Source organism: Scyliorhinus torazame, chromosome 18, assembly GCF_047496885.1.
Source record: "Scyliorhinus torazame isolate Kashiwa2021f chromosome 18, sScyTor2.1, whole genome shotgun sequence".
Classification (NCBI taxonomy): Eukaryota; Metazoa; Chordata; class Chondrichthyes; order Carcharhiniformes; family Scyliorhinidae; genus Scyliorhinus; species Scyliorhinus torazame.
This window is the reverse complement of record NC_092724.1, coordinates 59,554,573-59,577,038: the sequence shown is the minus strand read 5'-3', so window position 1 is coordinate 59,577,038 and position 22,466 is coordinate 59,554,573. Positions and strand designations below refer to the sequence as shown.

The window sequence follows — 22,466 nt, the reverse complement described above, 5'->3', positions numbered from 1 at the left end:
GCCTCACCAAAGTTCTATACAAGTTGGTGGAAGACCAGACATAGTCATATTGAATGATGGAACAGGCTTGAAGGGCTGAGTGGGTGACTCTTGCTTCCATTTCTTATGTTCTAATCTCATGTATATGAAGCAATGTAATACTGTATGTAAAAGGGGACATCTCAGATGATGAGAGACAATTTAGTGATAGGGTCAACTACTAAGGGTTAGAATAATATCAATGGATTTTGTCATTATCCAGTTAATTATCCTGATAATTCTAATTGGTACAATGTGTCGGTTTAAATGATTCAGACACTATCATAGAAAAGCCACAACATGGAATTGGCTGCTTTGATCAAAAGATGAGGGGACAGGAACTCATTTCTCCGACCTACAAAACTTATATCTAGGTTGATTGGTGCTTTCTATATAAAATACGTATCCCATTCACTTTTCATTAGGCATCTGAATAATTAAACAATGCATAATTGGAGTATACAATGGAATGCTCATGAAGTGAGACTGGACATAATATGATAAGGAGCTTGGAGAGCACATCTCGGAAACTTGTCCGGTTTGAGTTTTGCCAGGTTAGATCTGAAATTCTTATTTAGCATGGAACAATTGTACTTCTACACTTCAATTTTAAATCTATTTTAACAGCTTAATAAAGCTTTTATACTTTGGAATACAACAGTTAATAGCCTTTTTATGTAAAAAAAATGAACTTAACTTCGACAAATCCCACCATGATTCCATGCCTGACCATAACCAATGCACATAAACAGCTGCTGTGAGTAAGCAGCAGCGGCATTTTCAGGCAAAAAGGACCGAAACTCAAAGCCAATTAGAACCTCACACTTGTGGTGGGATTTTCCCGCCCTGACACCGGTGGGCATCGTCATGAGCGGGACGAGAAATTTGGAGAGCAGCTGACTATTAAAATCCCACCCCAATAATGACTAGATTGGCTGCTCCTGATTTTTACCTGGTTCTTCACTGGAGTTACAATGCCACGTTTACGCCAATCGACATTTACAAGTGTCACATCATCGTCACTTTCTTCATCAAGTTCATCATCATCTCCATCACTTTCTTCATCAAGTTCATCATCTCCATCACTTTCTTCATCTTCATCAAATTCGTCTCCTTCAAATTCTTCAGTCGAGTTATCAGCTTCGATTGGGAGGAATCCGTTCATGCGTTCATTGAACTCTTTATCAGTCTAGAAAGGAAAACACATCAGGCATTCATTAATGAATTGATGGATTTTTAATGGAGAAGGTTCAGGAGGAGAGTAGATAACCGCACAGGGCCACATTCTCACCCATTCACTGAGTTTAGCAAAAAGAGCGATTAAAGTATCAAGCAGCACTGACATTCCATACTCATGTCTAATGTTTGACTATAATAAAGAAATTCAGGAAAATGGTCCATCCATTTCTCAACACTCCAGGATAAAGGTGGGTGGAGATCCTGAAGGTGATAAAGAATCTCTCTGGTCTAGGGTACAACAAACAAAATAGCAGCACTGATGCCTGATTTTTTGTGAAATAATTTGATAAGCTTCTGGTCTTACAAACTTCCAGAGCACTTTCACAGTGAGGAGAGTGAGTAAAGTCCTCCATTATGGCTGAGTTTATTGGGGTTTAACTGAAAAATCCCGATCAGGAGGCTCGGAGATTCCATCACCAGCCTGGTCTTAATTCCCTGCTCGCAGCTCAGGCTGCAGTTGGTCTAGAATTGGCCTTAGAGCCCTGGGATTTAGAGGAGAAAGTCGGGCAGCATTTCCATTTCTGATCACAATGGAAAGTAGTTGTTACACAAAGATCAGGTTTCATTTTGATGATGCCCATGGTCGAATATCCTGCCCACATAAATTGTGGAGGTTCACACATCAAATCTGAGAAAACAGAGGATGTCCATGGGCCGATCTCCAATCAGTTTAGTCTCTTTTGGGGGTGGGAATGGTGCCATTTTGAACCGGGATCAAACATTTCATGTCTTTATTACTTCACATTCACAGTCCAATCAATTTTCCAATGATTTGAATGCCAAGATATCAGAATGGAGTTAAAATTGCCGCAAGGCGCCGAGGACCCGGGTTCGATCCCGTGTGGAGTTTGCAAATTCTCCCCGTGTCTGCGCGAGTCTCACCCCACAACCCAAAAAGATGTGCAGGGTAGGTGAATTGGCCACGCTAATTTTCCCTTAATTGGAAAACAAATTGGGTACTCTAAATTTATAAAAGAAAAGAAATTGCCATTGGTCCCAGTGTTGGATTTTAGTCCATCACTGCGGGGAGATTAGGGCCATGGAGAGTTAATGCAGCTGGTCTTTTGAACACTGTCAACATTGTGTCATCATTTTTAAATTGTCACTTGGTTTGGTGCCAGTGAACCCATCCCATGCTTTTTATTCAGAAAGTACAACAGACACACAAGCCCATGGTGCTGGCTGACTGACAAGAGCAAATATTAAGCACTTAGATATCAAAAGGAGAGAAGAATCTATTTTGACAGAAACATTGGGAATGGACGGTAAATTCTTTGTCATAATGAAGTGCTGTGATACCACTAATCAAGTTGGCTATTTTGGAAGGGAGAACAAAAACACAGGGTATTATTGAATAGCAGAAAGCAATAATACTAAGGGATTCGAGGTACTTGTCCAAGGAACACAGTAGGCGGGATTCCCTCACCCCGGGGCCGGGCGTGAAACCCAGGGCCACCCCGACGTCAATCTGCCGATTCTCCGGAGAGCGGAGAATTGGTGCCATTGGCACTGGCGCTGTCGGCGCGTTGGCAGGTGGGGGCCGCTCTACAGGGATTCTCCGCCCGGGATGGGCCGAGCATCGCTCTCCACCTGGAAGGGACGGACACATCCACCACGCGCGCAATATCCGCCTTGATGCAGCTGAAGGCCTGGCGGGCCTCAGCCGCCAGAGGGAAGATGGTGGACTTGATTAGTGGGCGGGCTTTGTCTACATAGTTGGGGACCCACTGGACGTAATAGGAAAAGAACCCGAGGCACCTTTTCAGGGCCTTGGGGCCGTGGGGAAGGGGAGTTGCAGGAGGTGGCGCATACGGTCGGGTCCTAGAACTCTGTTTTCCACAATGTAGCCGAGGAGGGCAGTCTGGTAGTGTGGAAAACGCATTTCTCCTTGTTATAAGTGAAGCTAAGGGTTTGGGCGGTTTGGAGAAATCTCTGAAGGTTGGCGTCGTGGTCCTGCTGATCATGGCCGCAGATGGTGAAGTTGTCCTAGTACGGAAATGTGACCCGCAGCCAGTACTGGTCCACCATTCGGTCCATCGTTCTTTGGAAGACCGAGACCCCGTTTGTGACACCGAAGGGGACCCGGAGGAAGTGGAAGTGGCGGCCGTCTGCCTCAAAGGCTGTGTAGTGGTGGTCGTCCGGGCGGATTGGGAGCTGGTGGTAGGCAGACTTCAGATCCACCGTGGAGAACACCCGGCAGTGTGCGATCTGGTTAACCATGTCACGAGCTTTCGGAGCACTGCTCCTTCCTCAGGTGAATGAAGAGGTATGTTCCAGAAACATATATATAGACAAATTCAAAGATGCCAAATAATGCCAAACAAAGATTGTTTGGCATCTTTGAATTTGTCTATATATGTGATTCTGGAACATACCTCTTCATTCACCTGAGGAAGGAGCAGCTCTCCGAAAGCTAGTGACATCGAAACAAACCTGTTGGACTTTAACCTGGTGTTGTAAGACTTCATACTGTGCTCACCCCAGTCCAACGCCGGCATCTCCACATCAAGGTTAACCATGTCTGCGATCCGGGGAAGGGGGTACGCATTGAGGTGCGTGTAGCGGTTTATGGTTTGGCTGTAGTCTACAACCATCCGGATCTTTTCCCCGGTCCTGACGACCACCAGCTGAGCTCTCCAGGGGCTATTGCTGGCCTTGATGATCCCCTCCCACAAGAGTCGCTGGAACTCGAACCTGATAAAAGTCCTGTCCTGGATGCTGTACCGCCTGCTTCTGGTGGCGACTGGCTTACAGTCGGCGTTGAGATTTGCGAAGAGTGGGGGAGGGTCGACCTTTAGGGTCGTGAGGCTACATACGGTGAGTGGGGGTAGGGGCCCACCGAACTTCAGAGTTAGGCTCCTGAGGTTACATTGGATGTCCAGTCCCAACAGGAGAGGAGCGCAGAGGTCGGGGAGTACAGATAACGTAAAATCAGCGTACTCGGCGCACTGTATTGCGAGGGTTGCTATAATGCACCCCCGGATCTGCACCAAGTGCGACCCAGAAGCGAGGGAGATGGTTTGATGTGCAGGGAAGATTGGGAGCGAGCAGCGCCTTACCATGTTGGGATGAATGAAGCTCTCCGTGCTCCCGGAGTCAATCAGGCAAGGCGTTTCATGTTCATTTATCCGGACACCATCATGGATCTCCGGAGGTGTCTGGGTCGCGACTGGTCAAGGGTGACCGCGCTGAGTTGCGGGTAGCTGGCGTGGCCGAAGGTGCTGGGATGGTACCAAGATGGCTGCCCCCGTCGGTCGCACAAGTCGGGCAGCGTTGCAGATGGCGGGCAAGATGGTGGCCCCCGTCAGTCGCACGTGTCGGGCGATGAGAAAGATGGCGTCCATGATGGTGGCCCCTATGAGTCGCACGTGGCGGGCCGCGTGGGCAAGGATGGCCAAGCTGGCGGCCCCTGTGAGTCGCACACGTTGTGCGGGCTTGAAGATGGCTGCCCCCACGGACAACACGAGGCCGATGACGCATCCGGGGGGGGGGGGGCGGAGCCGGCAGACACGCTGCCACACTGCGGGGTCTGCGGGCCTGTGAGTCCGAGAGTCGGGCTTGTGATTTTGAGGATTTGGACCTGGCCAGGCAAACCTTAGGAAAATGTCCCTTTTTACCGCAGTCGCTGCAGTTCGCATTCCGGGCCGGGCATCGCTGCCTGGGGCACTGATGCTGGCCGCAGAAATAGCAGGGTAGCCCCCCGTGTTGGGCGGGCAGTGGCGCGGCACAGGCCTGGGGTACTCTTTGGTCGGGGGTCCACGAGGGGGTCGCGTGATCTGACGGGAACGCGTTGAGGCTTTGGAACGCTACTTCTCGGGAGGAGACTAGCTTTACTGTCTCTTCCAGGTCTAGGGCACCTTTCTCTAGTAGGCGCTGTCTCATGTAGTTGGACCTGACTCTAGCCACGTAGGCGTCCCGGACGGCGAGGTCCATATGTTGAGTGGCCGTAACGGCCTGGTAGTTGCAACTTCGCTCAAGGACTTTGAGTTCGCGTAGTAACTCCTCCAGCGATTCCCCGGGGCGTTGACGGCAATTAGTGAGGAGATGCCGTGCGTACACCTCGTTCACCGGCCTTACGTATAGACGCTTCAGCATCGCGAGGGCGTCTGCGTCGGTGGAGACTTCCTCGAGTTGTACAGCGATTCGATGGCTCACCCTGGCGTGGAGAAGGCTCAGCTTCTGATCGTCGGAGACGGAAGGCGAGGAGGAGGCGGCGAGCTAGGCCTCGAAACAGCGGAGCCAGTGTGAAAAAATATCGTACAATGGTCCATAGGTGGAACCCACATGGGCAACAGCGAGAAACAGTGACATACATGGTGAATGGTTAATGCAATACGTTCACCACAAGCATGAATTGACACATGGATGGGGATTGGGGAATGCGAGGGGATGCGTGAGAACTGGAAAACTCTGTTTTGTTTTAATTATATTTTAAAATAAAATAAACAATGTGCCAGAGTAGAGAGGTGGGCCTTCCACCCTGCCTCCCTCCACACCCGGCAACCTCTGCACCTGTTCCAGGGAAGTGGGCCTGATCTGAAATCCCGGAACAAAAATTGGAACTGCAGACCTGCTATTTGTAAAGATTGGCTTTGCAGAGCTTGGAATTCTCCCCTCTCTGTACACCAGTGAAAATCTGAGTCATCGATTCCAAAGCGTAACCAGCCCTGTATCTTCTCTACACTAACTGGGCAGAGTTGAAGTCGATTTTTCTCACGGTTACATTTTAAGCAAAGAATTTTCCCAGACAGTGGGGAATGAATGGATGGAGCAGACATCTGTCTGTCTGTGGCTGATCATGAACAGAGGCACCACAAGGTTAAGTCATCTGTGGTAGTGACTAGTGAAACAAGACATTAATATAGCCGTTTAAAGTCCCATTTGGAAACACAGAGATGGAGAGAAAGTGAAAACGAGGAAAGGAATGTCAGAAATTCATTAAAAAGGTGGCATATCTCTGAGTGCCACAATGATCTTTTACAAAAACAATGCGAGGTTTGTCAGGAGATGTTGCTCAAAGACGGTTAGGATGGAGAACCGAAGCCAGCAGGAATGTATTCTCTGATACATAACACCCCTCCCTCTTTGCTTCTTTAGTATGACGACAACTTTCTGAACATTATTACAATAGGCTAACTTATGTATTATCTCTTAACAATGTATACAACTTAATAAGATAGCCTCTCAGGCGGATATCTATTCCTTTTGGGTTGTATTCGACATTCTGGAACTTGGCTACGCGAGACCTTGGAAGTGTCCTCTGTTCATTCAGTAGGTGGTATTTCCTGGGCAGTTACTCCAGCGTCCGTCTCAATAGATATTGGAAAGTCGTCAGAAACAGGTTCTGAACTCGTCTCTGTGTTCAGGCTCGGCTGAGAAATATCACTGTTCTCAGGGATGTAGGACAAGGTGGTGTTGAAAACAGGGGGGCCTGAGGGCAGAGTGTCAGAGATCTACAAAGAACTAATGGACTGGGAGGGCACCCCGATAGGAGATGTCAAGAGCAAGTGGGAGGAAGAGCTGGGGAGGGAGTTGGAGGATGGGCTGTGTGGGGAGGCTTTGAGAAGAGTGTACGCATCCTCTTCATGTGCGAGGCTGAGCCTGATTCAGTTCAAGGTACACAAGGCACATATGATGGTGGCCATGATAAGTAGTTTTTTTGAGGGGGTGGAGGATAGGTGTGGGTGGTGCGCGGGTGGGCCTGCGAACCATGTCCACATGTTTTGGGCCTGTTTGAAGCTGGAGGAATTCTGGCGGGAGTTTACTGATGTTGGGCGGGATTCGTCGTTGCCTGACGCTGATATCATAATCGGCGATCGGGTGGAGAATCCCTTCCAACGCCTAAATTGGGGGCGGCGCCGGTTTGACGCCGGTTTTCGGGTCTCCGCCCACCCCCGCAAAATGGCATCATCCCGTTGTGCAGCGCATGCCATTGGAATGGCGTTGGTGCATCATCGGAAGTCCCTCCCCCGATGCTTGGCCCCGATGGGCCGAGTTCCCGATGGCGCAGAATACAGCACGGTAGCATTGTGGATAGCACAATTGCTTCACAGCTCCAGGGTCCCAGGTTCGATTCCGGCTTGGGTCACTGTCTGTGCGGAGTCTGCACGTCCTCCCCGTGTGTGCGTGGGTTTCCTCCGGGTGCTCCGGTTTCCTCCCACAGTCCAAAGATATGCGGGTTAGGTGGATTGGCCATGATAAATTGCCCTTAGTGTCCAAAATTGCCCTTAGTGTTGGTTGAGTGGGGTTACTGGGTTATGGGGATAGGGTGGAGGTGAGGGCTTGGGTAGGGTGCTCTTTCCAAGAGCCGGTGCAGACTTGATGGGCCGAATGGCCTCCTTCTGCCCTGTAAATTCTATGATTATGCTATTTATTTTCGTCGACCCTGCATGGCAGTTGCAGACTGTGTCCAGCGCCGCCACAGACAGTGGGGGAGCGGGGAGCCATACTGCTGGCCATGGGGACTTCAGCAAGGGCTGGGGGAACTGGTGGGGGGTAGTCCGGGGGTGGCGAGGGGGATTAATGGGGGCCATTATTTGTCAGGCCGGGTCCGCACGCGTCCGGCGCCATGTTGCACGGCGAGGCTGCCACCATGCGTCCGTAGGGCCACAGACCCGGCCATTCTTCAGCCGTTTTAGTTGTGGGAGCTGGGAGCTTTACCCGGCGTGGCTGCTAGCCCCTCAAAGGTCTTGGATTTGGTGCATATGTTGTGCGTTTGTTCTGGCATAAAACACCACTGTTCCCACGCCGCCGTCAGCACTTAGTCTGGAAATTGGAGAATTAAGCCTGTTATGTCTGAGGTGTTGAGGGTGAAGGTGGTCCCGAGTCCAGAAGTAGCAATCTGTGGAGTGTCAGAAGACCTGGGAGTCCAGGCGGCGAGAAAGGCCAATGTGCTGGCCTTTGCCTCGCTGCTGTACCCGAAGACGGATCTTGCTGGAATGGAGGCACTTGGGGCCTCTGAAACTGGGGGTGTGGTTGACTGACCTCGCGGAATTCCTCAGACCAAGTTCGCCTTGAGAGGGTCTGTGGAGGGCTTTGCCTCGGAGATGGAAACTGTTCATCGACTACTTTGAGAATAATTAAGATCTCAGCAGTGGGGGAGGGTTTAAAAAAGGAGGTGGGGACGTGGGGAGGTGGAGGGTGGTGGCAGGGAGGGTAGACGGTGGAGTGTTGGAATTTTATTTGTTATTTGAATTCCTGTTTGCTCTCTGTTTTGTTGTGTTTGATTTATCTATACAAATGCCTTAAAAATGAAGTATCGCTGTTTAGATTTTTCAATGGAAATGCTTCTTGGGAAGTTTCAGCGATTTCACTTTGTGAAACCAGTAATTGGTCAGTATGATGTCGCCAAATTCTTTCTTCATGGGTCTGTATGGTGTATGATATGGATTTGTATTTGCTGGGATCACAGCAGGTACCCATTTCTCATTGTTCTTGTTAACTTCTTGTCAGCACTCGCTCTCCCTGAGTGAATAATCTATGTTTAGTTCCCTCCTAGCAATCTGAGCTTGTTGTTGTGATTTGACAATCGCTGAAGTACCAGGTGGTATCAAAAGGTCAAGCTTCGCTTTCTTTTGAAAAGCAGCATTGTTGGTGAACTCTGTGTCGTTCCGTGTGTGGTGTTTCAATATGACATCAAGACGTTATTTGCTTGTCTTGACAATATACCTTGGTCCTTTGATGCCTTGATTGAACGCTTAAGTGACCCTGCAAACTGGTCAACCAATACATTTTTTCCAGGCTGGTAGGAAGCTGACTAGATGTGTTGTATACCAGTGTTTTTCAAACTTTTTTTCCTGGGATTCACTTTTGGCAACCGGTCAGCCTTCGGGACCCACGGCGGCAAAACTTTGGGACACATGCTGATCGGCCTTCGCAACACACGCCATGTTTGCTTACCTTTTAATGCGAAAGGGGAGCCTGCTTTGTCCTCACGATATCACTTGAATCAGGTTCAAAGGAGCAGAGGACAATTCACACATCAGGTGCCGACTCCAGTCAGTTCCCTTGTGCCGTCTTCATCTTTATGTAAACAGAACATCCAATCTCGCAGATGTAGCTCATTGTGAAGGACAATAGCATCAAAATGCTTGTTTTACTCAGCACTGGATACTCCTGTGAAATGCTACACCAGAATGTTGACAATCTCATGGGCTTTTGATGTGCTTTTAATGTGGTATTACATGTCAGCTACAGCAGCATAATGTTTTAATTTGGAGTTAGCTCTAATTTAACAACTGACTCTGCAGTCTCAACCTGAAAATGTATTTTTCACCACCACCTCTCTTTCAAATTCTGAAACTTCTCTCATTTGCAGTACTTCCCTGCATATAACAAATATGGGCTTTGCCTCTTTGTTTGAATTGTCACAATTGACAAAACCGTACTTCAAGAAATCATCTTTATACTTCTTTGTTCCGAGTTAAGTTTCTTTTCTCAGGGACGTTAACCAGAGTCCCTGGAGCTCTAACACTACCATTGATCCAACCTGCCTGGACTCTCCTGACAGCTCTCATGCAGATTCTATTGTGCAATCCTGTCCAATAGGTAAACTTCCTAATTAAGTCTCTGGCCATCTCTTCCTTTTCAGAAAACCACATTGATCTTCACAGTTCACTTGCCTTGCTTGCCAGCAGCTGCAAAATTGAAACAACTCTGCTCCCTACTTTGGCGCTTCACATCAATTTTGGGTGCAGGTGAGTGACCTGCTCTCTGCTGCTGCTTCTGGCTGTAAGACTCCACACGGCCCACTCCACACAGCTTAATGTGTCTCCATTTAAAAGGTACAGTGGCCGCAATTCTCGATGTAAAAGCTGGTAATGGCTGTTGGTTGCTGTTCCCGCCATTGCAATCAGCACGGGAATGGCAGGACCAGTCGCTCCGCGACCATCCTGACACCCACCAATGACCCACCTGCAAGTCGTGACCCTGACTTTGCAACCCTGCTGTAAACCATTTCCTTTTAAGTAACCTTTGAACTCCTTAGAAATGAGCTGGTGTTCCATTGTCACTTACAACCTGCTCCGGTCCGGCAAATCTCGCAAATATTTCATCCAACTACTCAAACGTTTGTTCTGCAGTCGTGGATTTTAGAATCACTACTCCGGTCATTTAGAATGTGCATCTACAGTCACTAGGAACATGTGTCCTTCCACTGGACCAGCGTGGTCTGCGTGTTTTCTCCGCCATGGCTGTGTCGGCCATTTCCACGGATGTAAGGGGTACAGTGGTTAAATGTACGTCAGTCATTGTTCCTCTTTGGTCCATGTCCATCACCTTCTGTTTTTTAAATGTTTTTGTTCAGGTCTTAGCATTTCATAACATACTTTACATAAGACAGGGTCAAGACATGTATTTACAAGAATTTTACAGCCACTGTAGTTTTTACTATTCTACAGAGGGGCAGGATTATCCATTCTGCCGGTAGCGCTCTCACGCCTGTGGGATTCCCGGTGGTGTGAGGTGGCCACAGTGGGAAATCCCATAGTCAGGTGACCAGGATGGAGAATCCAGCAGACGGTGAGGCCGCGCCGAGGAACTCACGGCTGGCGGACTGGAGAATCCTGCAGTGGGTGGATCATCTCGATCCGCAGGGCCATTCATATAATGTTCAGAGTCGAGGTTGCAAGGTGATCGAGAGAGATACAGAAAGAAGCGGCTTGCACAAAGAGACAAACTGCTGTTGAGCGCTGGCTGGGCCACGCTTTGGCCCGGAGTACGTCCACCCAGTCATGTGGGGGCTAGTAGCTGTCTGTGCTCCCCTGGGGGTGAGCCTCCGTGCAGCAAAGGAGGCTGTGTGAGAGCCCCTGGTGGTCGGCCATCGCTATCGCCGCTGTACAGCTGGCCCCCACCCTGGTCACCTGCAGCTTAGCCGTGCTGGGGGGGGGCATCCACTGGGTGGGCTCTTGTTGCACTTTTCGACTTGTGGTTCTCACCTTTTCCGACTTGCTCTGCCCTTGGTGCTTTTATCCCCCCCCCCCCCCCACTCTGCTATACCCCTTCCCTTCCTGTCCTCCCCCCACCCACTCACCCCCCCATCCTCTTCCCCATTTTGTGAGCTGACCTGTGTCTCTCCCTCCCCCCCCCCCTCTCCCCCCCCCCCCCCCACCCCCCCCCCCCCACCCCCCCCCACCCCACCCCCCCACCTTGCTTTACTGGGCGCTGGTTACGAACAGGTCCTGGAGCAAGTTGATGAATAGCCTCCATGTTTTGTGTAAACCTTCCTCAGACCCTCTGATGGCACACTTTATCTTCTCTAGCCTGAGAAATTCTCCCAGGTCGGGCAGCCAGTATGCAGTCTTGAGTGGTCCTACCGACTGCCAGCCCAGCAGGAGTCTCCGGCAGGCAATCAGGGAGGCAAAGGCCAGGCGTCGACCACCTCCCCATGAAGAGCTCTGGCTGGTCTGATACCCTGAAGGCCACCACCAGTGGGCATGCCTCCACCCTCACCCCCACAACCCTGAACATGGCCTTGAAGAAAGATGACCTTTAACAAACAAGCCTGGGGCAGGTCCAGAACTTATGGATGTGTTTGGTCACGCCTCCATGCCACCGTTCACACTTGTCCTCCACCTCCAGGAAGAGCCCGCTCATTCTTATCTGCATTAGGTGCGCCTTGTGCACCACCTTTAGTTGCGTTAGGCTCAGCCCAGCACACATGGAGGTGAGGTTTGCCCTGTGCAGGTCTTCGACCCAGAGTCCTCCCCCTATCTACCTGCCTCATTCTTCCTCCCACTTCCTTCTTGTCTCATCTAGGGGTGATCATACCTCCTTAGCAGTCGTCCACACATGTCCGCACAGTCCCCCTACCCTAGTTCATCCGCAGTCAGTAGCCCGCCCAGTAGTGTGTGTCCCGGTACCTGGGGGAATGTCGTCATTTCCTTGCAATGTTTTGGACTTGGTTGTATTTGAATTTGTTCTCTTTCGGGAGCTGGTGCTTGTCCGTAAGGTCCCCCAGCTTTGCTAATCTGCCCTCTGTGAATATGTTTCGAACCGTCAGTTAGAAACTTCGACGTCAGCGGGACCGGAGTGCAGAGGCTGCTGGTGGGTGAGTACTGAAGTTTAAAGTAACTTACCTTACAGGAGCAGCTCTTGGAGTTTCAGCGGGAGCGGAGCGCAGAGGCAGCTGGTGGGTGAGTATTGCAGTTTAAATTAACTTACCTTACAGGGGCATCTCTTGGAGATTCAGTGGGAGCGGAGTGCGGGGGCTGCTGCTGGGTGAGTATTTAAGTAAACACTTACCTGGTCCCGCTTCTGTCCCTCTTTGCTGTTGTTTTTAAAAAAAAAATATTTTTTAAGGCGGGAACAGGAAGTTCGACCTGTGGACTTCTGGGAAGTCCCTCACCAATAAATTCTGGTGGAGTGTCTCCCATCCGCCCTCCTCCTCTAACCTAATAATAAAACCCATTGGTGTGAGGTAAGTACCATATTGTATTATTATTTTTTAAAAATTTAATTTAGTTGTTAGCCAGATCTTGGTAGAAAGTTAGAGCGATGGCAGGGAAGGGAGTGCAATGTTCCTCCTGCAGGATGTTTGAGGTGAGGGATGCCGTTAGTGTCCCTGCTGATTTTACCTGCAGGAAGTGCTGCCATCTTCAGCTCCTCCAAGACCGAGTTAGGGAACTGGAGCTGGAGTTGGAAGAACTTCGGATCATTCGGGAGGCAGAGGTGGTCATAGCTAGCAGCTTGAGGGAATTAGTTACACCACAGATTGGAGATAGATGGGTAACTGTAAGAGGGACTGGGAAGAAGCAGTCAGTGCAGGGATCCCCTGCGGTCGTTCCCCTGAGAAACAAGTATACCGCTTTGGATACTTGTGGGGGGGGGGGACTTACCAGGGGTAAGCCATGGGGTACGGGCCTCTGGCACGGAGTCTGTCCCTGTTGCTCAGAAGGGAAGGGGGGAGAGGAGCAGAGCATTAGTAATTGGGGACTCGATTGTCAGGGGCACAGATAGGAGATTTTGTGGGAGCGTGAGAGACTCACATTTGGTATGTTGCCTCCCAGGTGCAAGGGTATGTGATGTCTCGGATCGTGTTTTCCGGGTCCTTAAGGGGGAGGGGGAGCAGCCCCAAGTCGTGGTCCACATTGGCACTAACGACATAGGTAGGAAAGGGGACAAGGATGTCAGGCAGGCTTTCAGGGAGCTAGGATGGAAGCTCAGAACTAGAACAAACAGAGTTGTTATCTCTGGGTTGTTGCCCGTGCCACGTGCTAGTGAGATGAGGAATAGGGAGAGAGACCAATTAAACACGTGGCTACAGGGATGGTGCAGGCGGGAGGCATTCCGATTTCTGGATAACTGGGGCTCTATCTGGGGAAGGTGGGACCTCTACAGACAGGATGGTCTACATCTGAACCTGAGGGGCACAAATATCCTGGGGGGGAGATTTGTTAGTGCTCTTTGGGGGGGTTTAAACTAATGCAGCAGGGGCATGGGAACCTGGATTGTAGTTTTAGGGTACGGGAGAATGAGAGTATCGAGGTCAGGAGCACAGATTTGACGTCGCAGGAGGGGGCCAGTGTTCAGGTAGGTGGTTTGAAGTGTGTCTACTTCAATGCCAGGAGTATACGAAATAAGGTAGGGGAACTGGCAGCATGGGTTGGTACCTGGGACTTCGATGTTGTGGCCATTTTGGAGACATGGATAGAGCAGGGACAGGAATGGATGTTGCAGGTTCCGGGGTTTAGGTGTTTTAGTAAGCTCAGAGAAGGAGGCAAAAGAGGGGGAGGTGTGGCGCTGCTAGTCAAGAGCAGTATTACGGTGGCGGAGAGGATGCTAGATGGGGACTCATCTTCCGAGGTAGTATGGGCTGAGGTTAGAAACAGGAAAGGAGAGGTCACCCTGTTGGGAGTTTTCTATAGGCCTCCAAATAGTTCAAGGGATGTAGAGGAAAGGATGGCGAGGATGATCCTGGATAAGAGTGAAAGTAACAGGGTAGTTATTATGGGAGACTTTAACTTTCCAAATATTGACTGGAAAAGATATAGTTCGAGTACATTAGATGGGTCGTTTTTTGTACAGTGTGTGCAGGAGGGTTTCCTGACACAATATGTTGACAGGCCAACAAGAGGCGAGGCCACGTTGGATTTGGTTTTGGGTAATGAACCAGGCCAGGTGTTGGATTTGGTGGTAGGAGAGCACTTTGGGGACAGTGACCACAATTCGGTGACGTTTACTTTAATGATGGAAAGGGATAAGTATACACCGCAGGGCAAGAGTTATAGCTGGGGGAAGGGCAATTATGATGCCATTAGACGTGACTTGGGGGGGGATAGGTTGGAGAAGTAGGCTGCAAGTGTTGGGCACACTGGATAAGTGGAACTTGTTCAAGGGTCAGCTACTGCGTGTTCTTGATAAGTATGTACCGGTCAGGCAGGGAGGAAGGCGTAGAGCAAGGGAACCGTGGTTTACCAAAGAAGTGGAATCTCTTGTTAAGAGGAAGAAGGAGGCCTATGTGAAGATGGAGTGTGAAGTTTCAGTTGGGGCGATGGATAGTTACAAGGTAGCGAGGAAGGATCTAAAGAGAGTGCTAAGATGAGCAAGAAGGGGACATGAGAAGTATTTGGCAGGTAGGATCAAGGAAAACCCAAAAGCTTTCTATAGGTATGTCAGGAATAAGCGAATGACTAGGGAAAGAGTAGGACCAGTCAAGGACAGGGATGGGAAGTTGTGTGTGGAGTCTGAAGAGATAGGCGAGATACTAAATGAATATTTTTCGTCAGTATTCACTCAGGAAAAAGATAATGTTGTGGAGGAGAATGCTGAGACCCAGGTTATTAGAATAGATGGCATTGAGGTACGTAGGGAAGAGGTGTTGGCAATTCTGGACAGGCTGAAAATAGATAAGTCCCCGGGGTCTGATGGGATTTATCCTAGGATTCTCTGGGAGGCCAGGGAAGAGATTGCTGGACATTTGGCTTTGATTTTTATGTCATCATTGGCTACATGAATAGTGCCAGAGGACCGGAGGATAGCAAATGTGGTCCCTTTGTTCAAAAAGGGGAGCAGAGACAACCCCGGCAACTATAGACCGGTGAGCCTCACGTCTGTAGTGGATAAAGTCTTGGAGGGGATTATAAAAGACAAGATTTATAATCATCTCGATAGGAATAATATGATCAGGGATAGTCAGCATGACTTTGTGAAGGGTAGGTCATGCCTCACAAACCTTATCGAGTTCTTTGAGAAGATGACTGAACAGGTAGACGAGGGTAGAGCAGTTGATGTGGTGTATATGGATTTCAGTAAAGCGTTTGATAAGGTTCCCCACGGTAGGCTATTGCAGAAAATACGGAGGCTGGGGATTGAGGGTGGTTTAGAGATGTGGATCAGAAATTGGCTAGCTGAAAGAAGACAGAGGGTGGTGGTTGATGGGAAATGTTCAGAATGGAGTTCAGTTACAAGTGGTGTACCACAAGGATCTGTTCTGGGGCCGTTGCTGTTTGTCATTTTTATCAATGACCTAGAGGAAGGCGCAGAAGGGTGGGTGAGTAAATTTGCAGACGACACTAAAGTCGGTGGTGTTGTCGACAGTGTGGAAGGATGGAGCAGGTTACAGAGGGACATAGATAAGCTGCAGAGCTGAGCTGAGAGGTGGCAAATGGAGTTTAATGTAGAGACGTGTGAGGTGATTCACTTTGGAAGGACTAACAGGAATGCGGAATATTTGGCTAATGGTAAAGTTCTTGGAAGTGTGGATGAGCAGAGGGATCTAGGTGTCCATGTACATAGATCCCTGAAAGTTGCCACCCAGGTTGATAGGGTTGTGAAGAAGGCCTATGGTGTGTTGGCCTTTATTGGTAGAGGGATTGAGTTCCGGAGTCAGGAGGTCATGTTGCAGCTGTACAAAACTCTGGTACGGCCACATTTGGAGCATTGCGTACAGTTCTGGTCACCGCATTATAGGAAGGACGTGGAGGCTTTGGAGCGGGTGCAGAGGAGATTTACCAGGATGTTGCCTGGTATGGAGGGAAAATCTTATGAGGAAAGGCTGATGGACTTGAGGTTGTTTTCGTTGGAGAGAAGAAGGTTAAGAGGAGACTTAATAGAGCATACAAAATGATCAGGGGTTTAGAAAGGGTGGACAGTGAGAGCCTTCTCCCCCGGATGGAAATGGCTGGCACGAGGGGACATAGCTTTAAACTGAGGGGTAATAGATATAGGACAGAGGTCAGAGGTAGGTTCTTTACGCAAAGAGTGGTGAGGCCGTGGAATGCCCTACCTGCAACAGTAGTGAACTCGCCAACATTGAGGGCATTTAAAAGTTTATTGGATAAGCATATGGATGATAATGGCATAGTGTAGGTTAGATGGCTTTTGTTTCGGTGCAACATCGTGGGCCGAAGGGCCTGTACTGCGCTGTATCGTTCGATGTTCTATGTTCTATGTATACTTTGCTCTATTCGCTATCCTTATTTTCATATTTTCACTTTTCCACTCCAACTCTTGAAGTTCGCGCAAGCTGTTTTGCCGTAAGCAAGAAACCATTATTATTATGTATTATTTTGAAAGTTAAATTGTTTTATAAATTACTTCTCTTTAAATCTTTTGCTGGCAAGACTTTATTGAGAATAGATTTAAGTTTTTCTCAATTGTAACCAATAGAGGCAATAAAAGATTCTTACTTGCATCCGAGAATGGTAACTCAAATTTCTAATGCGTTCTAGTGTTGCGAGACTTCCTAGAACCGCATGGTAGATCTCTATAAATGGTTAATAGCCATTCCACAGCACTCTGACATTAGACAGAAGAAAGCATATCTTTATAGTCTGAAATAAACAGCTCTAGAAGTAAACCGCATCTGGCTGGCCATGTTTATATTAAATACACCTTGGCAAAGTACGTAGTTCTTGCCCTTGGCTAAAAAAAACTTGTCAGCATAATAAGGCCAAATGTTTCTAAGCATTATTTTGGTACATTTACCCGATATCCTAAGATGTGGCTAAAAGCAGTGTTAAAATATAGTCAAGCAACCCCATCATGCTTTAGCAAGTGTCTTCATTAATAGCAACTAGATATTAATGAATGCTTTAAGCGGGTAACTCTATCCTCACATTACTTTCCCCTCCACACCATAGCTAGCCTCAACATCAATGGCAGGAGGGACACAGATTCCTGTGCTTCTTGGTCTTCCAGGATGGGAAGCATGCGGTGTGCTTCCTGCAGGAAACCCACACCATCCTGGAGTAGCTCCTGAAGAGGCAGGGTCTTCATGAGATACCCGACCTCGCTTTCACGTGGGCTGGCCATTTGTTGGCCCAACATTTTCAAGCGGAGATCTTGGGGGTCAAGGAACCAGTGCCAGGGAGTTTGCATGATGGGGGAATGGTGCTTCACTTTGTGAATGCCTACGATCCCCAGGCTGGCCTACACCAAACAATCCTCTTTGATAAAGCATCCACTCTTCTCGGCATCATCCCGGCAGATGAGTGTATCATCCTCGGAGGGGATTTTAAGTGCACCCTCTAGGAAAGGAACTGGCTCGCCGGGGATGATGAAGTTGAGGAATCTGGTTGAATACTTCAACTTGGTGGACATCTGGTGAACTCTCCATCCTGACTCCAGAGTGAACACCTTTGAGCGCCCTGGGGTTGGAGCGTCTAGAATTAACCACCTCTGCATTTCCAGGGCGTACTTGGCCAGCATTCCGACGGGCTCCAAGCAGGTGCCAGGCTCGGACCACCGCCTGGTGGGGGCGACACTCGCCCGCCCGTGCTCAGACATAGTCTGCATACTGGCACTTTAACAACCTACTGCTGGAGGACAAAGAGTTTGTGGCCTCGTTTCATCACTCTGGGCCGGCTGAAGAAGGAAGCGGGGAGGCTTCCCCTCCTTGAGGCTATGGTGGTACGTAGGCAAGAGTCACACCTGTGCCTTCTGTCAGGGGTATGCGATGGGGTCGACAGCGAGGCGGAAATCCAGGATCAAGCAATTGGCCGAAGAAATCTTCGACCTGGAATCACGTCTCACTCAGCCCGATGAGGACCCGGCCCTGCGGCTGGTGTACAGAGAGAAGAAGGTCACGCTGTGGGACCTGCAACCCGTTGGGTCCCGCAGCGCGTATATGAAGTCGCGGATCCATCTCCTGATGGACATGGACCATGTCTCCCCATTTGTCTACTCGCTGGAAAAGTGCACGGGGCCCGTCAGCAGCTCCTTATGCTGCTGGCCGATGAAGGGTCCCCTGTCTCTGGTCCGGACGGGGTCAGGCCTGAACCAGGTACTTTTATGCCACCCTTTTCTCTCTGGATCCATCCAGCGAGGATGCTTTCAGAGTTCTGTGGGAGGACCTACCAAAGGTCGGTCCGAAGAACGCCAGAAAGCTCGCGCTCCAATTAATCTCCGAGAGCTGACCGATGCCCTCGACAGCCGATGAAAAGGCACCACCCCAGGGCTAGGTGTGCTGACCATGGAGTTCTTCAGGGCATTCTGTGGCGCCCTGAGGAGCAACTATGCAGGATGCTGGGGCAATGTATCGCAACTGGGAGATCCCCTTTCGTGGCGCAGGACTGTTATTGCCCGACTGCCAGAGAAGAGGGATCTCTGCCTTCTTAAAAATTGGCGACTAGTCTCCTTCAGCACAGACTATAAAACCTTTGCCAAGGCGATGCCTTTGCACCTTCGGCCCGTGCTGGAACACATCATCTCTCCTGACCAGTCCTACGTGGTCCTGGGCCGCACCATATATGACACCATCCATCTGTTCCGCGACATAATCTATCACTGCCTGAGGACTGGTCTGTCGAGTGCCTTACTGTCTCTTGATCAGGCTGTGGGACATGAGTATTTACTTGGGGCTCTGTGGGTATTTGGGTTCAGGTCGCATTTTGTCGCCCGGATCCAATTATTGTACACTGCCGCAGAGTGTCTGGTTACGATTAACGGGTCCACGACGGTGCCCCTTCACTTTGGGTGAGGACAGGGCTGTCCTCTGTCCGGCTAACCTTATTCCCTGTGCATGGAGTCTTTCCTGTGCCCCCTGCGGAGGAGGATACCAGATCAGGTTCTGCGCGGGCTGTGCATCGCAGTGGTCGTTTCGGCTTACGCTGATGCCGAGAATGAAAGGCTGTGTACTCCACCGCGTCCTCTGCAAGGATCAACTGGGCCAAGCTTTCCGGACTCCTGGTCGCTCCGTGGCAGATGGAACCCCTCCTTGAGGAGCTCAGGCCCTTCAGCTGGAGCAGGACCAACATTCTTTACGTGGGAGCCCATCTTTGCCCGGCTGAGGCCAAGGTCACCGCTCGCCTAGAACACGGGACAGCTCTTGAGTGCTGTCCTACAGGGGTCGAGTTCTCCTTATAAACCAGCTGATCGCCTCCATGCTGTGGTATTGGCTGGTCATTTTGACCCCTCCCCCTGACTTTGTCACACGCATACAGAGAACTCTTGAGGTTCTTCTGGGACAAGGGACTGCGCTGGGTCACTCCGTAGGTTCTGAGTCTCTCGCTCAGGGAGAGCTGCCAGGCGCTGGTTTGCCTTCGCATCCAGGTGGCGATTTTCCACCTTCAGACCATGTCGCGATACCTTTACGTTGAGCCTCCTCCACGATGGTGTGCCTTGGCGACGTTTTCTTCTGTCAGGTGTACAGCCTGAATTAGGCCGTGCAGCTCCTGTTTGTTGACCTGCGGGGTCTTCGTAACTCCTTGCTGGTGCTGCCCGTCTTGTACCAGGGCCTTCTCAAAGTCTGGAGCACGGTCGCCATGCACAACAGTTCTCCCCCGTCGGTAGTAGCTGTCGTCAGGGAGCTGCTATTCAGGAATCCGCTCCTCTGCCACTAACCATTCCGGTAACTGGTGGAGCGGAGGGCTGTGGCTGCCGGGGTGACCAAGATCGTGGACATGCTGGGTGGCTGAGGAGTGGGCTGGTGGATGCCCTACGAGTTTGCGGAGTGCACTGCGGTGTCTGCCCGGCTTGCAGCCAAAGCCATCCAAGGTCTCAAAATGGTCGTGCTCAGACCCGAGGGCACACTCGGTCTTGAGGCGACACAGGTGTGCGGTGGTATCCTGTCGGTGCGGACCTATGCTCGGACGGAATTCCACATTGGCCCCAAGCCCCAAATCCTCCCTCAGGTGCCGGTGCCCCACAATCCTAGCTGCCTCGCAGAAATGCCCTCCGTGCCTTTTCGCACCGCGCGGAGGGGTTTCCTGTACGGGCTGCTGCTGCACACTTTCCACCTCCTGGCCCTCGCCTGCCATCCGGACATGCCTGGACGTGCCTTGTTGCCATCTGCTGGCAGAGGTTCCCACTGGAGGTCCCTCTACGGAGCCATCCTCGCCCTTACGTTTGCGGACCTGGGGTGGAGGGTGATGCACGCAGCAGTGCCGTGCATTCACCGGATGCATCGCTTCATGGACACCCAAGAACCATGCCGTTATTGCGGTCTTGTGGAGTCCGTGAGCCATGTCTATGTTGAATGTCCTAGGCTGCATTCCCATTTTAGTTTTATGACAATGTTGTTGTTGAGGTTGTGGTAAACCACTGTTACATCAATTTATTGCTGTAAGATTTTCTAAAAGATGGACCTCAGAATCAAACCAGATCGCCTGCAGCTGGATCCGCAAGCGATGCCAAAAAGGACTTTAATCACTGGCTAGCTTGCTTCAAGGTCTATATCAACTCAGCGACCACCCCTATTCCGGAGGCTCAGAAGATACAGATCCTGTACTCAAGGTTGAGCTCCAGCGTGTTTCCGCTGATCCAGGATGCCCCGAACTACGCAGGAGCCATGGCGTTCCTCATAGAAAACTACGCGCAGAAAGCAAACACACTCTTCGCCAGGCACATACTCGCCACTCGCTCTCAACTCCCTGCTGAGTGCATAGAAGACATCTGGCGGGCCCTAATCCCACTCGTCCGGGACTGTGACTGTCAGGCCGTTACAGCCACCGAATATTCCAACCTTCTTAAGCGCGATGCGTTTGTAACTGGGATTGGGTTGGACCTCATACGCAAAACACTGCTAGAAGGGACCGCGCTCGACCTGGCGGAGACTAAAAAGCTAGCGCACTCCATGACGGTCGCCTCACGTAATGTTCAGGCCTACCCCTCCTGCCGTGCGGCCCATCCCTCCTACACCTCGTGGACCCCACAGAAGGCCATCCCAGCCGGGGCTTTACCCAGCCAGTACGCCTGCGCCACATGCCGACCCGCCCACCCCGGGGGTCACCGATGTTACTTAATTGGCCAGCAGAAGCACCCTCGCCAACGCTGCCCGGCCCGCGCTGCCATTTGCAAGGCTTGCAGATAAAAGGGGCACTTCGCCGCGGTGTACCAGACCCGCGCAGTCACCGCTATCGCCCCCTCCCCCCTGACCTACACACAATGGGCGCCGCCATCTTCACCTCCCGGGGCCACGAGCGGCCAGTGGGCGCCGCCATCTCCCCCCCCCTCAGACCCGTGCGGCCCATGGGAGCCACCATCTTGTCCAGCCCCCGCAACGTACTGCCCATGGGTGCCGCCGTCTTGTCCAGCCCCCGCAACGTGCGGCCCATGGGCGCCTCTATTTTTTCCCCCGCAGGATCTTCAGGCGCCGCCATCTTGTCTTCCCCACAGGGCATGGACACCAACAGCATTCTACGACCTGGGCCCCCCACGCTGTGGTAAACCACTGTTACACCTGTATTAGGTCATGTAAGGTAGGACCTGTACTACAGGTTCGCCGGTAGCCCCTGCCTCCTGGCCCCGCCTAGTAAGAGGAGTATAAATATGCGTGTCCTCTATTCAGCCGCCATTTCGTTGCTGCTGTGGGAGGCTACACATGTAGCAATAAAGCCACAGTTGTATCCAACTTCAGTCTTTGTACGAGCGCCTCAGCGTGGATTACAAAGGGCCCCTCCCCTCCACCGAACAAAACATGTGAATTCTCAGTGTGGTCAATGAGTACTCCAGATTCCCCTTTGCCATCCCATGCCCCGATATGACGTCTGCCACCGTCACCAAAGCCCTAAACACAATCTTCGCTCTGTTCGGTTTCCCGCCTACATCCACAGTGACAGGGGATCCTCATTCATGAGCGATAAGCTGCGTCAGTTCCTGCTCAGCAGGGGTATCGCCTCCAGCAGGACGACCAGCTATAACCCCCGGAGAAATGGGCAGGTAGCAAGGGAGAACGGGACGGTATGGAGGGCTGTCCAACTGGCCCTACGGTCCAGGAACCTCCCAGCCTCCCGCTGGCAGGAGATCCTCCCTGATGCACTACATTCCATCCG

General features: G+C 50.8%; 1 protein-coding gene across 1 annotated transcript in view; it reads right to left on the bottom strand.

The window, feature by feature from the left end:
* The window catches only part of LOC140394734 (procathepsin L-like), a 70,638-nt gene that overhangs the window by 15,756 nt on the left and 32,416 nt on the right, over positions 1-22,466 (bottom strand). The window contains exon 3 of the mRNA XM_072481951.1: positions 971-1,207. Coding sequence (XP_072338052.1) covers positions 971-1,207 — 237 coding nt within the window. The remainder of the gene's footprint in view (positions 1-970; positions 1,208-22,466) is intronic.